This window comes from Muntiacus reevesi, chromosome 2, assembly GCF_963930625.1.
Source record: "Muntiacus reevesi chromosome 2, mMunRee1.1, whole genome shotgun sequence".
In the NCBI taxonomy this organism is placed as follows: domain Eukaryota; kingdom Metazoa; phylum Chordata; class Mammalia; order Artiodactyla; family Cervidae; genus Muntiacus; species Muntiacus reevesi.
In genome coordinates this window covers 265588464-265604982 of record NC_089250.1, presented here as the reverse complement: position 1 = coordinate 265604982, position 16519 = coordinate 265588464, and the positions used below count along the sequence as shown (strand labels likewise).

The 16519-nt window shown below is 48.9% G+C and overlaps 1 protein-coding gene and 1 pseudogene across 1 annotated transcript; one reads left to right on the top strand and one right to left on the bottom strand.

Moving 5' to 3' along the window:
- Positions 1-4758: 4758 nt before the first annotated feature.
- Positions 4759-5168, bottom strand: LOC136158830 (non-histone chromosomal protein HMG-14 pseudogene; annotated as a pseudogene).
- A 6824-nt stretch (positions 5169-11992) lies between these two features.
- On the top strand, positions 11993-16208 carry PGLYRP1 (peptidoglycan recognition protein 1). Its single transcript, XM_065920657.1, has 3 exons — positions 11993-12393; positions 15145-15266; positions 15957-16208. Exons 1-3 carry the CDS (start codon positions 12122-12124, stop codon positions 16136-16138), a joined length of 576 nt encoding a protein of 191 aa, XP_065776729.1. The 5' UTR covers positions 11993-12121; the 3' UTR covers positions 16139-16208.
- Positions 16209-16519: the final 311 nt, after the last annotated feature.

Sequence of the window (16519 nt, the reverse complement as noted above, 5' to 3'; positions counted from 1 at the left end):
ATTGTGGTGTTGGAGAAGACTCTTCAGAGTGCCTTGGACTGCAAGGAGACCCAACCAGCCCATCCTAAAGGAAATCAATCCTGAATATTCATTGGAAGGACTGAATGCTGAAGCTGAAACTCCAATACTTTGGCCACCTGATGCAAAGAGCCGACTCATTGGAAAAGACTGTGATGATGGGAAAGATTGAAGGCAGGAGGAGAAGGGGACGACAGAGGATGAGATGGTTGGATGGCATCACCGACTCAATGGACATGAGTTTGAGCAGACTCCGGGAGTTGGTGATGGACAGGGAAGCCTGGCATGCTGCAGTCCACGGGTCGCCAAGAGTTGGACACAACTGAGCAACTGAACTGAAAGAGAAGATCAGGAGGTGGGGCTGCAGATGAGGGAGTAGGAATGTGGGACAGGGCGTGGGGGTGGGGCACTCAGAATCTAGCCCTGTGGGTGGGTCCCAGTCTTCATTCAAATCAAGGGCCAGGCAGCACAGGTTGGTAGGTGAGAGCCTGTGGGAACTTCAGGTTGAAATCTACTGATTCTTACCTTGCCTCTAAGTGTCCCTCAGCTTTTCTCTTTCTTCTACCCTTGCCCTGTCCTTCCAGTTGCCTCTTTTCTTGGTCTATACCCTAAGGGTTCAGATCCACCCATCTTTCTCCTCACCACCAGACTCCGCGTGCTGTAATGTTGACACAGGGCTCCCCAGGTGGCTCAGGGGTGAGTAATCCTGCTGCCAGTGCTGAGATGCAGGTGCAATCCCTGCATTTCGAGGGAGTCAGGAAAATCCCCTGGAGAAGGAAATGGCAATCCATGCCAGTATTCTTGCCTGGGCAATCCCAGGGACAGAGGAGCCTGGAGGGCCACAGTCCCTGGGGCTGCAAAGAATCAGACATGACTTAGTGACTGAACAAGGTTGACACAGTCCCTTCTGGGTGAGATTCTAGAAGAGGGAGCTGGGTGGGGGGGACTGGCAGTAGATTCTCTTGCTCCTTTACTGGAGGGGGGGCTTTGAAAATCGCCTCAGGTTGGGATCGGAGGACTGTCCCCATCATTTCTGAGGTGCTGTGGGACCCTCTCCACAGACACCACCAGCTCAGCACAGTGACACGTGGCCCAGAATGAGAAAAGTTCTAGTGTCTATGTGACCTCCAGTCCTGGCATGGGACTTGAAGCAGCCTTGGTTGGCACATTTCTGGGCCCACTGGGGCCTTGGCTAAGATTGTGGCAAAGTCACCCCCTTGGAGAACTTATGGAATGATGAACTCATTGTGTTTGAGAGAAGATTCCCATTTCTAGGGGATGGAGGTGACCATGGGAGAGATGGTGCAGGGCAAAAACTGACTATTCTCATCCTCCATTTTCCACCCAGTCACCATGATTGGGTCGTTCATGGGCTCCTCTCTCTAAACCTCTTAATGAAAAATGTCCATTGCTGTGGAAAGTGCTTTCCAATATACTAAGTATTTTATTAAAAATTCCACACCTGTCGGGGCTTCCCTGGTGATCCAGTGGTTGAGTTCCTATGCAGGAGCCCCAGGTTGGATCCCTGATCAGGGAACTAGACCCCACATGCCGAAAGTAAAGATCCCAAGGGCTGCAACCAAGACCTGATGCACCAAATACATAAATTTTTTTTAATTAAAGGGAAAAACAACAACAACAACAAAACCAAAAGCCTTTCCTGGCTCAAAGGAACAGAGCTCCTTGGAGAAATGAGTGGTCTGGGAGCGGAGGCAGGGAAAGCACAGATAGACCTGAAACATTTGGGGCCAGAAAGTGTGAACGGGAGTAGACAGAGAGTGACAGGGACCTGTCAAAAGGACCTTGTCCCACAGCTTCTCATCACACATGACCCAAAGCTGCCCGCCAGTTGCTTACTCTTCACCTCCACACCCCATCGGGAGATGCGCATGCGGCGGCATTGGCGGGCTGGGGCGGTCCTCGGTGCCCATCTCAGCAGGCCAGCACCTCCATTGCGCGAAGGTGGCTCTCATGCAAACTCCTGACCCACACACTTAGACTCCTTGTTCCGCATTTCCAGAGGGGTCGCTGTGTGGCCAGCCTCACCACTGACCTCACGCGTTCGCTTCATATACTTTGGTCCTGGTCCTGCGCTTGGAATCCCCCAACCCACGTCCACTAGTACAACTCACGCGGGGTGCACGGGGGACGCTCCACCCCAGTCCCGACCGCATACCTGGTCGCTGTGGGGGCAGAGCAGGGAGGGAGAGCAGTTATGTCACGGGAGAGACAGGCCCCCAGGAGAATCACAGAACAGGAGTCCTTCGAGGCTAAGTGACCCACCTGATCCTAAGGGAGAAAACTCGCAGAGACGTGTGTGGACAAACAGAGTCGGCGCGCCCTCTGGCGGCGAAAGTGGGGATCCGCGGGGATCCGCGGGGAAGGATGCTCCATCTCCCACAACGCCAAGAATAATCCCCAGGTCAGAGCTGACGGTGCTACACACCCAGGGCACCTGTTACCTGCCAGGCGCCACGCTAGCCGCATCATCCAAGTGAAATACAGTGTGCCAGGCTTTTCAGAAGTAGCTATTCGTTTCCTTATTTACTGTATGTCTTCCCCACTAGAACGTGAGTGCTGGAAGTCCTGTTTTGCTCACAGCTGAATTCCTAGCACCTACAACAGGTAGGTGGGACACACAACACGTACTTAGTAAGCTATATGGACTGGAATTAACATCAATTTTGCCCTCAGATTTAGGCTTGAGTCTGTCTCCGCAGGGCAAGGCATCCCCGGGAGCTAAAATGTGCCCGAGTCCCCACTTCTGGACATGGTCTGGGACCTCTAGGCCCCCAGATTTGCTGAACAAGTAGCTCTTAGGCTTTTTCTGAAACTTGCACATGGGCCTGTTCCCTGAGTCGGTGATGTGAGGGGGTCGGGAGTGTACCTCTAAACGTGAGGAAACCGCCCTATCTCTGGGGCTGTGGACAGAGCAGGGGCAAGCTAGTGGGGTGCACAGGTGGCCCCCAGGATGGGATGGGGAAAGGGCATTTGGAAAAGAAGAGGGGTGGTCTTCCAGTTAGGAGTGGAGGGGCCTCCTGTCTGGAAGTCTCCATGTTCTTGGGTAGAATTCCAAGGTGTCAGGGAATTCTAAATTCAAATGGGATCTTCCAGCCTCCAGTTCCTCTCCATTCCTGCAGGATGGGGAGCTGGGAGCACCTGTGAATGGAGGTTGCTTGAGTTAGCCCAGGTGAGGGGAGAAGACACCTATAGGGAGTCCTGGATGGGGAAGAGGGCGGTGTGAAAGGAGAGCAGTCCCCTCCGCAATAAAAAGGGACTTAAAAACGAGTGTTTATCACATGAACATTGCAAATCACTGGAAGACTGACAGAGGGTACTCTCTCGATCCAATATATGTGGGAGAAAGCTGCCCCCCTTCCCCCACCCTATCTCCCCAGAGTGAACCAAGGACTTTGGCAGAAAAGGAAGTCCACTTTGAAATTACACCACCCAGAGTCGTTTGATAGGGACTGTCACTTTGCACGTATCTTTCTGTTTTCTTTTTTAGAGGTGTCTTTGTGAAGAGGGTAGATCATATTTTGTTTAGCAGCTGTTTGCTTGGTGTAAAACTTTTAAAAACTATTGGGACTTCCCTGGTGGTCCAGTGGTTAAGAATCTGCCTTCCAATGTAAGAGACGTGGGTTCAATCCCTGGTCGGAGGACTAAGTTCCCACATGCTGTGGGGCAACTAAACCCTGTACCACAGTGAAGATCCCATGGAAGACCCAATGTAGCCAAATAAATCAACATATTTTTAAATATTTATTTATTTTGGCTGCACCAGGTCTTAGCTGTGGCACCTAAGATCTTCATTGCAGTACCCATGTGGGATCTAGTTCCCTGACCAAGGACGGAACCCGGACCCCCTGCATTGGGGTCGTAGAGTCTTACCCACTGGACCACCAGGGAAGTTCTGGGTGTATAACTTTTTTTTTTTCTTTTATAACTGAGATTTTATTGGTTGTTTTGAGGATCACTACACAGACATTTCAATTTGTACACAATTCTTCACATACGTACCAGAAATCTAAAATATCATGTAGTTGTGATTCTTAACAGTTATTCCAGTGACTTTCCAGCTTAAAATTTGGAGCAAACTTTCCTTAACAGGATATCAAGTACCAATATCTTCAAATATTGATATGTTGCTACATAAGTCCCACTGATTCACAATTTAATATCATATACACTACATACCCAAACTGTCAATCGTTCACAGCACTTTAACCAAGTTACTAGGAAAACTGAACTACCACGACCAAAGATGTTATAGTATAGTGCACAAAATTCTGATCAGGAGAGCCAAGATCAAAAAGTGGTTTGCTGTAGGAAATAATTCTACCAAAATGATATGGGAAGAGAAGTAATTTAAAGTGTTCAAGACATTAAATGCACAACTGACTCCAAACTGCCATTTAGTATGCTTTTGTATTATAGGATATAAAAGCTACCCCCCATCTATGGAATGTTAAGCTGACACCCAAGACAATCAAAGCCTCCCATATCCAATATCCCACTATTTTCTGGTTGTACCAAAAAATAAACAACCAGCAAATGATTTCACCTCTTAAAAAAAAGCATTTACACTTAAAAAATGGGATGAGGTGGGATTCCCTCCTTCTCAAAAACGTTTCTAGAGCTACTAAAAAAACTTGCATTTACAAAATAGTTGATAATAAATATTCCTCTGGATTGTACAAGAAGGGAAACAGGGACCACTGACAGGACTGAGTGTGGCTATTAATCAGACTTGGCTTCTTTCTCTTCTGCTGCATCAGAGGCTGGGCTCTCCTCGTTTCTAGTCTCCCCATTTCTGCAGGCCAATCTTCTTTAGTCTCTTGGTTGGCCACTTCCGCCTGTTTTCCCTTTGCTCCCCTTTTCCCTTTTGTTTGCACTTTTTTGTCTGAAGATTTATCCTTTCCAGCCGCCTTTTTTGGCTTCGTTTCCACTTTTGCAGGAGCCGGTGTAGCTGACAACCTCGCCGATCTCCTCTTGGGCTCCTCCTTCGCCGCCCCCTCGGCGGAGCTGACCTTCCTCTTGGGCATCGTGGCGGCGGGGCGGGCGAGAGCCGGGTGCCTGACGGCCGGCCGGCGCGCCGAGAGCCTTCGCGAAGCTGTGTAGCCGGACCGCTGCCGCGCCTCCCGCCGCCCGAGCAGCTCTCTGGGTGTATAACTTTTAAATCTTCGGCAATAGAGTATGTAGGCCTCCATCTGTACTCTCGTTTATCAACCATCGTGTGAGAGGCAGCCCCAGTGTTTACAACAACCCTGTGAGGGAGGCACTGTTATGAAGCCCATTTCACAGATGGACAAAGTGAGGGTGATATTCATGTGATATTCAGGTGATAACCTGTGATATTCACATGCATTTATTACCAACTGTGTGCTTAGAACTTAGGATATAATGGTGTGTGGGAGGGGGAAATGATAGCCCATTTTTTATCTTTAAATGGGGCAATTATACATCCTGTACTTTTGGGGACAATCTCGTGGTTGCCCGTTGATGCAACATAAATATTAAGGGCTCCATCATTCACTCTTAGGTGTCATGGTTTGGACAATAAATTATATGATGGCCCTTCTTAGAGACCTCACTGAAGAGGAGAAACAAAGATTAAAGAATTAAACAGGAAGGTTTATAACTACAGTTGTGACAGATACAGAGATGGAAATAGCGTGGGGAGAGTAAAATAGCAGGCTTTGTCTTAGTCCAAGATATCAGAAAGGTAGTGTCAGTCTGAGAAGGTGACACTGAAGGACTAGTAAGTGACAATTAGGATGGAGCAGGTGACCAGGGATATTCCACGCTTGGGAACGTCGAGGGAAATGTAAAGATTCTGCTTTGTGTTTTAAACTTGTTCTTGCTAGAATCACCATTTAATTGGACTCCGATCATTGCTATAACAAAAAAACAAGTAATTTTTTACTAACTGCAAGAAAATCTAGAGGGGGTTTATACTGGCTGAATTAAGTATTTTAAAAATCAAACAACAGCTAATGAGTTAAATATTTTAAAAATTCAGCTTCCTAAAACATAGCAAATAGATCTAATTTCATCCTATCAAAAAAGTATTCAAGTAGTACTATATATAAAATAGATAACCAACAAAGACCTAATGTGTTGCACAGGGAACTATAGTCAATATTTTGTAATAATTTATAAGGGAAAAGAATCTGAAAAAGAATATAAACACATATATATTTAAGTATGTGTGTGACTGAACCACTTTGCCGTACGCCTGAAACTAACACAATATTGTAAATCAACTATACTTCAATTGAAAACTCACATGGTACTTCCTGGTGATCCAGTGGCTAAGACTCTGAGCTCCCAATGCAGGGGGTGGGGGTTTGATCCATGGTCAGGGAACTAGATCCCACATACTGCAACTAAGAGTTCACACCTGATGCAGCCAGATATTTAAATAAATAAATATTTTTAAATTACATTAAAAATGTTTAAAAGACTCAAGTAATAGTCTCAAGGTTCAAGAAAATATAACAATTACCCATTGTTATGAATTGCTCTAAATGTTCACAGGGGCATGTCTCAATTTTAGGCTGACAAGATACAGAATAAATAAAATTCTAACAAGGGAAGTCTTCACCCCACCTAGCTAATGATTGCACCCTTAGTTTCATTAAGGAATATGATGTGTAAACATTTCCGTCTTTTTACAAAAGGTTAGTTGAGTGTTTTGTAATCTGAAAGTTAAAGTACAAGGTTGCGGGATTTCTTCAAGTTCCTCTTTGTACAGAGTCCCCCGGGGGCAAGGTAGTCAAAGTTTCTTCACGGACAGCAAGAGGGCAGGGTGGCTGGGTGGCTCTGGAAGAAGGTCTTGGCCACGATCGAGGTGAGGCTGGGGTGGAAGCAACCCATTCTGTTGGTCATGGTGAGGAGCGTGGGTCTCATCCTGAGTCATGAGAAACCACAGAAAAAAATATGACTGGCTTTTTGATTTGAGCCTGGGCCTCACAGGGGCCAGGGTGCAAGATGCAAGGTCATTGAGGAGGTAGGAGCAAAATCCAGGTGCGAGAAGATGGTAACTGAATCTGAGTGGAGAAGGCAGAAATAGGCAGGAGTATCCTGATTTAGACGGTATTTAGGAGACGGACCTCCCTGGTGGTCCAGCTATTAAGAATCCGCCTGCCAACGCAGGGGACATGGATTTGATCCCTGGTCCTGGGAGATCCCATTTACTGTGGAGCAACTAAGCCTGTGTACCACAGCTCCTGAGCCTGCACACTCTAGAGTTCGTGCTCCGCAACACAAGAAGCCCCTGCCCACAGCAACTAGCAGAAGTCCCTGCCGAGCAATGAAGACCCAACGCAACCAAAAGAAAAAAAGGGGGGGTAGTATTTAGGAGATAGCAGCATCATGACTTGGGGATGGATCAAACAGGTATCCAGTCATTCAGTAACTATCTATTGAGCACCTGCTTGGTGCTGGGCATCATTTTGGGTGCTGATTTTTGGGGAGAGAGTAGGAGATGGTCAGGATGGTACACAGATTTATGGCTTTTGTAACTGGAAGATGATCATATCATTCCCTCAGACAGGGAGTCCTGGAAAAGGGCCAATTCTGGAGGAGGAAATCATGACCCATTTTGGAAATCTGGCGTTTGAGGTGCCTCTGGAACACCCCAGTGGAGATATCAAGTAGGCAGGTGGATATGCAGATCCAGAATTCAGCTGAGAGCTCAGACATAAAAATAGGAAAGTCATCTGCATTTTGGTGTGACTGAAGCTATTGTCTGGATAAGGTCACCTGGCAGAAAGAGTATAATAATCAAGAAGGGAAGGATGAAATAAATAAATAAATAAATAAATAAAAATTTAAAAAAAAAAAAAAAAGAAGGAAAGAATGAGTCTGAAAGTGAGAACAAAAGGCCAGCCAGAGAAGTAGAAGGAAAATCAAGAAAGTCTTATGACACAAAAGCTAAAGGAAGTGAGCATTTTGAGGAGAAGGAAGTGTTCAGCTATGTCAAATGCTGTCCAGTTGCCCAAGGTTATTCAACTATGTGGCAGGGCTGAAATGCAAAACTAGGCTCACACCACACGCAATTATAAATTCCAACCCAGGTAAAGGTCTAAAAGCAAAACACACAGTAACATTTTATGAAAAGAAAATGTTTTATAATCTTATTTGTGGAAAGATCTTCTTAAGGTAAGACAGAAAACAAACTATTTTTTAAAAACTTTAATAGACTGGAGGAAAAGATTTGCAGTACATTTGAGAGACATAGGGTTAAATCCTCATATGCAAAAACCAACAGGAAATGATTAAAGAAATAAACAAACAGTTCCCAGAAGATGGACACAAACATCCGTTAATATGTAAAAAGATAGTCACCTGTCTAAGGTTGAGGAAATGCAAGTAAGACAATAATGAGATACCATTGCTTGGACTGATCACATTGCTGGGGAAACTAAACACTAAAACTTCTTTTGGAATGCCATTAAGCAATATCTAATAAAATCTAAAATGTAGCTCTTTCCTGACCAGGATATTTGTGCATGGTGTCCTCATGGTATGAAAGTAATATAGCTCTCCACTGTTCACTCTATTAACTATCAATTCTATGCTATTAATCATATTAACTCTATAAAGGGCATTTGTACCTTTTTCTATATGTACTTGATTCTTTAATGCTCTTAAAAAGAACTAAGACAAAATATACATACTCAACAACTCAACAATCTCAGTAATGGGGTTGTTTTCTTCACTTTGCAAATTGATTTTTTTTTTAAACTGGCAATGGAAAATTAAAGACAATTGACCAAAGACACATCCAAATGGGCAGCAAACAGAGAAATACACAGTCCCTCGAGTGGTCATAAAATCACCAATTAATGTTCCAAAGAGATTTCACTTTATACCCATAAATTTAAAAAGTGATAACACCCACTTCTGGGGTGAGTGGGGGCTCCAATACATTAGTAGTAGAAATATCAACTGTTAACGGTCTTCTGGGGAAAACAATCTGGTAATATCTATTAAATATGTATACCCTTCGACCTAGCAAGTCTATATGTATAATTTATAAACACGCCAATGTGTAAGGCTGCTATGTCCTACAATAATATTTTGTGCAGCACTGGGCGGAATGGTAAAGAGGACTGAAAATCTTCAAAGAAGAAATGTCAGACTTCCCTGGTGGCCCAGTTATTTTAGAATCTGCCTACCAGTGCAGGGGACATGGGTTGGATCCCTGGTCCAGGAAGATCTCACATGTCGAAGAGCAGCTAAGCCCGAGCCCCACAACTACTGAGGCTGTGCTCTAGAGCCCATGAGCTGCAACTACTGAGCCTGCCTGCCTGCAGCCCGCGCTCCGCAATAGGAGAAGCCACTGCAGTGAGAAGCCCATGTACTGCAACTAGAGAGCGGCTCCTGCTCACTAGAGAAAGTCTGAGCGCAGCAAGAAAGACCCGGCACAGCCAAAAATAAAATTTGAAAAAGAAATATTATGTAACTATCATGAAAGACAGATTAGAACTACGTAGATGTATTGCCCTGGAGAGATGCCTATGAAATATTAGGTAACAAAAGGCAAATCGATGCTATGCCAGCAAATTTGGAAAACTCAGCAGTGGCCACAGGACTGGAAAAGGTCAGTTTTCATTCCAATCCCAAAGAAAGGCAATGCCAAAGAATGCTCAAACTACCACACAATTGCACTCATCTCACACACTAGTAAAGTAATGCTTAAAATTCTCCAAGCCAGGCTTCAGCAATACATGAACCGTGAACTTCCAGATGTTCAAGCTGGTTTTAGAAAAGGCAGAGGAACCAGAGATCAAATTGCCAACATGCGCTGGATCATCGAAAAAGCAAGAGAATTCCAGAAAAAAACATCTATTTCTGCTTTGTTGACTATGCCAAAGCCTTTGACTGTGTGGATCACAATAAACTGTGGAAAATTCTGAAAGAGATGGGAATACCAGACCACCTGACCTGCCTCTTGAGAAACCTGTATGCAGGTCAGGAAGCAACAGTTAGAACTGGACATGGAACAACAGACTGGTTCCAAATAGGAAAAGGAGTACATCAAGGCTGTATACTGTCACCCTGCTTATTTAACTTATATGCAGAGTACAACATAAGAAACGCTGGGCTAGAAGAAGCACAAGCTGAAATCAAGATTGCCGGGAGAAATATCAATAACCTCAGATATGCAGATGATACCACCCTTATGGTTTTGATTTAATTTTATTTTAAAAAATGTGTCCATATATGTATGTTTGTAAGAAGCAGAATGTGGTTTAGAGCTTAATCTCTGGAGTCTGAAACTTGTGGCAACATCCAGGCATCACCATCTTCTCCCTGAATGTAATAACCCTTTTGTGTCTCAGCTTCCTTGATTATAGAAAAGGCAGGTTAATAATATCTGCCTCACACACCTTGCTGGGGGCACGAACTGAGATAATTCATGAACTTGCTTGAGGATGCCTGGTGAGCCATTCAGCAATATCACGGGTATAAACATGATCTGCATGAGCATGGAGAACATGGTGGAAGAAAATATACCACACTGTTCTCACTGGTGACCTCGGGTGGGCGGGGCTGGACAGAGGGGGACACAGCTGATTACTATTTGTGTCAATTCAACTTGTTACAGCTAGCATACATTATTTTTAATTTTTTTCATGTATTTATTTTTGGTTGCACTGGCTCTTTTTGCTGTGAGCTGACTTTCTCCAGTTACAGCCAGCAGGGGCTACTCTCTAGTTTCGGTGCACAGGTTTCTCAATGTGATGGTTTCTCTTGTTGCAAAGCCTGGGCTCTCGGCATGCGGGCTTTAGTAGTTGTGGCACATGGGCTCTAGAGTGTGGGCTCAGTAGTTGTGGTTTGTAGGCTTAGCTGCCCCTCGGCATGTGGAATCCGCCTGCACCAGGCATCAAACCCATGTCATCTGCATTGGCAGCTGGCCTCTTGACCATAGACCACCAGGGAAGTCCTTTAAAAATTTTTCATTAGAGCATGGTTGATCTACAATGTTATGTTAGCTTCTGCTATACATTAAAGTGAAGCATATGTTACTTTTGTTAAAAAAAATCCTTAAAAAAAAAAAATCTACCAAAGTAGAAGGGAAAGCAAACTAGAGTCTTCCCTGAACACAGCAAGTGCCTCTAGGAGGTCATGGGAAAGGAGGCCTGGGCGGGGCAGAGTCCCCGGGGAAGTCTTCTGCCCCATCTGTGATCCCAAGCCGCTGAGTGATGCTAGGTAATGGCTGTTCCTCTCTGGACCTCAGGATCCCTCCTGTGGAGGATGGAGCTTAGGGCATCTGACCAAGGGCAGATCTGAGGTCGAATCCTGGTGAAGTTTATGTGGCACTCGGAGCCACACATCTTCTAAGTGATCATCCCATGAATTAGAGACTTTATAGTATCAGGCCCATTTTGCAGGTGGGGAAAACTGAGTCACAGAAAGGTTAAAGTCACTTGTGTAAGCTCACACACTGGAATGTCACCAGCTTCAAACACAAACATTCTGGCTGTGAATGGGGGTTCTGGACCACCAGGCTCTCCTACCTCCCATGTGTCAACAAGGTGATCAGCCCGCTTCCGGCCTCAGTTGACTCAACTGTGAAATGGGCTTTCTATGATGCACCTCTTCCGTTTGCTGCAAGGGTTAAATGACATCGGGCTTAGGCCCAGAAGTGTTTTCAAAAATGGGCCCCTGTGTTTCTTCAGTTCCTTGCAGGAAGAAGGGAGAAGAGGCCTCAGGGCCTCCAGGTTTTCTCTCCTCGGTTTTAAGTTCCTGATGAGTTGTGCAATGCCCCACCGAGGGCAGAGACAAAGCAAGGGAGAGATCCAGACACTGAGTCTTCCAGAAACCACGGTTTTGCCCAGGGGCCTGTGTGCCTCTCCCCACCCACGACTCCCAGCTGGGTGAACGGGCTCCCCTCTCCCCACCCCGCCCAGACCTGACCATACCACATCCTGTTGGGGCCTCGCCAGAGAAGGAAGAGGAGTCCCTCCCAGGCGTGAGGCAAGACCTTTCGCGTATGGCTCCCTCCAACCCACTGCCCCCACCGCGTCCCCGCAGATAAAGGCCCAGGGCCGGCTGTGCGCCCTAGGCATCTCCGCGCGTCCTGCCTGCCATGTCTCGCCGCTGCGCGCTGCTCGTCTGGGCCCTCCTCGCCCTCCTGGGCCTCGGGGCGGCTCAAAAAGACTGCGGCCCCATCGTGTCCCGCCAAGAGTGGAAGGCCCTGGCATCCAGATGCAGCCAGAGGCTAAGACAGCCCGTACGCTACGTCGTGGTGTCGCACACGGCGGGCAACGTCTGCGGCACACCGGCCTCGTGCCAGCAGCAGGCCCGAAACGTGCAGTACTACCACGCGCAGCAGCTGGGCTGGTGCGACGTGGGCTACAAGTGAGTGCGCAGGGGAGGCAGGGGCTGGAGCCGCGGATGTAGGGAGAGAAGCGCGCGGGGGCGACGGGAGACCGCGGGACCCGATTCTAGAGCCGCCTGCCGGATGCAGGCAGCCTCTTTGTTTCTCCCCCAGGGCGCCGCTTAGGGCTGGGCAGTGTGCAGGCACTGCGGACCTGCAAGGGGGAGGGGAAGGGGCTGTAGTCTGAGCTCTGACCCCAGAGGAAGGGAGAGATTTTGCAGGTACAAGTCCTGTGCACTGGATTCGCCTGGTACAATCTAGTGCCTGGTGAGGCAGGGGTTGGGGTTACCTCCCAGCTCCCTTTACCCCTGGTTGAGCCCTGGGGCAGGCATGCCCCTCTCTCAGCTTCAGGGTCCTCTCCCTCCTCTACAAAGTCGACGGGGTCGTGGGCCACTCCATTGCTGAGCCAGCCAATACGCCTTAGAACACTGCCTGGCGTGCAGTGGGAGCCCCCAGATGCATGGTCTGTTACTATGTGCCAGGATGTGTGCCAGGGGCTAGCATGGGGACCCAGCCGTGGACACAGAATCTAGCCCAGAGGGGTGTAAAGACCAGCAGGCAGCAACAGGTGAGAAACAAGCGAAGTCCACGAGATGAATTTAGACGGTGATGGAAGCGCTGGATAAAGGGAACAGAGAGATTGATGAGGGAGCCATGGGGCAGTGAGCCGGGGGTACCACAGAGGTAAAGGCCAGGAGGCCAAGGGAAGGGGTCAGGCCTGGGGGACAGAGGTCAGGGTGGCTGGAGCTAGCTGGAAAGTGATATCAAGTGAGGAGGAAGAGGTCGGCAGGGGCCAGATGGCACAGGGTCTCATGGGCTACAGGGAGGACTCTGTTCTACTCTCAGACAGCAGCCGTGAGAGGGATGCCAGCTGGCTTGGGGTCCAAGAAACTCCCTCTGGCTGTGGTTTGGAGAATAGATGGCAGGGGCTGAGGGCAGAAACAGGGGCCGGGATTGGTTAGATCTGCCTCTGGGGCCCACGCCTGCCAGCTCCCTCTCCAGGGGACCAGGCTGGGGTCCCACACACGGATTTGTACTCTAATTAATTCTCGGGCCTCCGTAAGCACCAGAATCGCCTCACTGGGAGTGCAGACTCCCAGGCTGCATCCTGAGAGATGCTTCAATAGGGCTGGGGTGAGGCCAGGAAATCTGAGGACCTCACTCGGAGAAATCGAGAAGCCTCCGAGAGTATCTCCAGCTCTTCCGGCTCCAGATATTACAATCCAAAGGTCTCAACTTCAAAATTTTGTTTCCAGGAGTTGGGCAGTCCGATTCAAAGTGTTTCCCTGAAGGAGTGAAGTCCAGAGAGTTTGGCTTTGGGGCCTCTGGTCTAAATCACTTTAGAGGAAACCTGACTGAAGTTTGTTCCTCCAGTTTTAGGCTGCAGAGTCTGATCCCAATGTTTTGAATCTCCCTTCCTTGTCACATCTTGTCCGGAGCCTCAGTTTCTTCACCTGTAAAATGGGGCTCCTGACCACCCAACCTGGTGGTGGTGTTTGACGTTTAAGTGAGACGCGTCCATTTAACAAATATACAGAGAGTACCAGTTGCTTGTGCCAGGGGCAGGGGCTGTGGCAGGGCCATGCCCAGCCCAGTTCTGGTGGTCAGCGTCACTGTGGTATTTCTGGTCTCTTCAGTCCCTATTCTGAGAATCTGGTATCCCAAGTGGTGATGTCAGCACCCAATATTAGGAGTTGCCATGTTCTGTGCATTCTTGACCACCTCATGAGCCAGAGGGCTGAGGGGGCCAATCTCAAGTCTCCAAAAAGCCAATCTTCTGGTTAATTCCCATGTGCTCAGATCCCCAGTCATGTCCGACTCTGCAACCCCATAACTGTAGCCAGGCTCCCCTGTCCATGGGATTCTCCAGGCAAGAATACTGGAGTGGGTTGTCACACCCTTCTCCAGGGTGTCTACCCAACCCAGGGATCGAACCTGCGTCTCTTAGATCTTCTGCGTTGGCAGGTGGGTTCTCTACCCCAGAGCCACCTGGGAAGCCCAGCCACCTGGGCTTAATTCCAACGTGCCCAATCAAACTCGCTCAGTCAAGACATGCTGAATGAGTAGGTCTGAAGGATCTGCTTCTAGGATTGGAAACCTCAAGGAGACAGGTGCTGGGGCTCCGGGGTTTGTGTCTGGTTGCCGTGCCAACCCTCGAGTCCCTGATCCTGTCAATCAAGTGCATCCCAGCAGGGAAGAGGAAGCAGGAAGCAGGCTGGGGAGCTTCTCAGTAGAGAGTCCTGAGAACTCACTAGTCTCCAGGACAGGACCTTGGGTAAATACTCTAAGTCAGCTTCCTCAGCTTAAAGTGGAGATGATGGCAGTGTCTGCCTCAGAGGATTCCACGTGAGGAGTCAACGAATCAAGAGCTCAACCAATCCTCCAGGGAGGCAGGAGAGAGCAAGGAATCAGACCATGTGGATGGGAGTCACAGAGACCTGGGTGAAAATCCAGCTGTGTGACCTCGGGCAGGTGTTGCCACCTCTCTGAGTAACTACGGGATGGGGGCAGTGGCAGCTCATGGAGTTAGGGATGCCAAAAGCTGCACCTAGAACTGTGCTTGCCAAATAGCAAGGGCCAGGGTCACTGTTTTTATTGTGGAAGACTAGGGGATAAGGAGCAGGGTTGCTGGGGAAATTGTGAGGGGCAGGGGCAGGGACTGGGGTGGGGTGAGCAGAGGAGGGAGAAGGAGTCCTCCCCCAGGAAGCCCTCCATCACTCTCCCACCCACAGTTTCCTGATCGGAGAAGATGGGCTCGTGTATGAGGGCCGGGGCTGGAACACCGTAGGTGCCCACTCTGGGGCCACGTGGAACCCCATATCCATCGGCATCTCCTTCATGGGCAACTACATGGGTAAGTGTCCAGCCATCAGCGAGGGGGCTGACGTGGGTCCTGGGGGATGGCACTTTGTGGTGCGTTGTGGCTGGAAGCCTCTGTCACCTACAAGCTCTGTGACCTCAGGCGTGATTCTGTTTCTCTGAGCCTCGTTTCCTTTTTTGGATAAAGTCCATTTCCAACCACATGGTTTCAGTGATGACGAGTTCATCTCTATAAAAGTTCTTAGGTCAGTCCATGAACTGGAGGATTAGGGTTAACCTGAGAAGTGCTTGGAGTGGATTGCCATTTCCTCCTCCAGGGGAATCTTCCTGGCCCACGGATCAAACCCAGGTCTTCTGCATTGCGGGTAGATTCCTTACCGTCTGAGCTACCAGGGAAGCCCCAGAAGTGCTTGATAAGTGGCAGCTATAGCTGTGGATCGGATGGGAAGGTCTGGGGGCAGAGGAGGGTGAATAAATGATCATTTTGATGGCCGACACTTGCGGAAGGCTGGCTCTATACACAGTAACTCATCTTGCCGTCCCCCAGCCCTGTGGGCAGGTGCTGTCATTCTCCCCTTTCACAGATGGGAAAACTGAGGCACAGAGCAGTGGCAGGCCAGGTTCTGGGCCCAAGTGGGCCAGCTCCGAGTGCAACATCACATCACTACCCACACTCCCTCAGCCCTCGGAGGAAGCCCCAGCCTAACTCCTGCCTCTCCCCCAGATCGGGTGCCCCCGGCCCGTGCTCTCAGCGCAGCCCAGAGTCTGCTGGCTTGCGGCGCGGCTCAGGGATACCTGACTCCTAACTACGAGGTCAAAGGACACCGGGATGTGCAGCAGACGCTCTCTCCAGGGAACCAGCTCTATAAAATCATCCAGCAGTGGCCACATTACCGCGGCGTGTGAGGTCCTGCCCGTCTTCTCACACCCCACCCATCCCATCAGAAACCCCACTGCCTCCCCCTGCCCCAATAAAGGCGAAGCTCAAACTGTATTCCTGTGTCCTGCCATACGCCTCTTCTCTCTCCCTCCCACAGACCTCAGCCTCACACCACCCCCTCCCCCACCACCTCCCAGAGCCCTGACCTTGCTGGTGCTCAGAACCCAGAGGTCCTGACCCTGAACCGAGACCCCAGAGATCCCAGCTCGGAAGCAACATCACAGCTCAGAACCCAGAGGTCTCAGGTCAGAGCGCCAGGAATTAGCACCAAGTCCGCTGAGACGTCACCACCAGCAGCTCAGGGGTCCTCACCTCCGGGATAGTGAGCCATGCTACAAGACACCCCC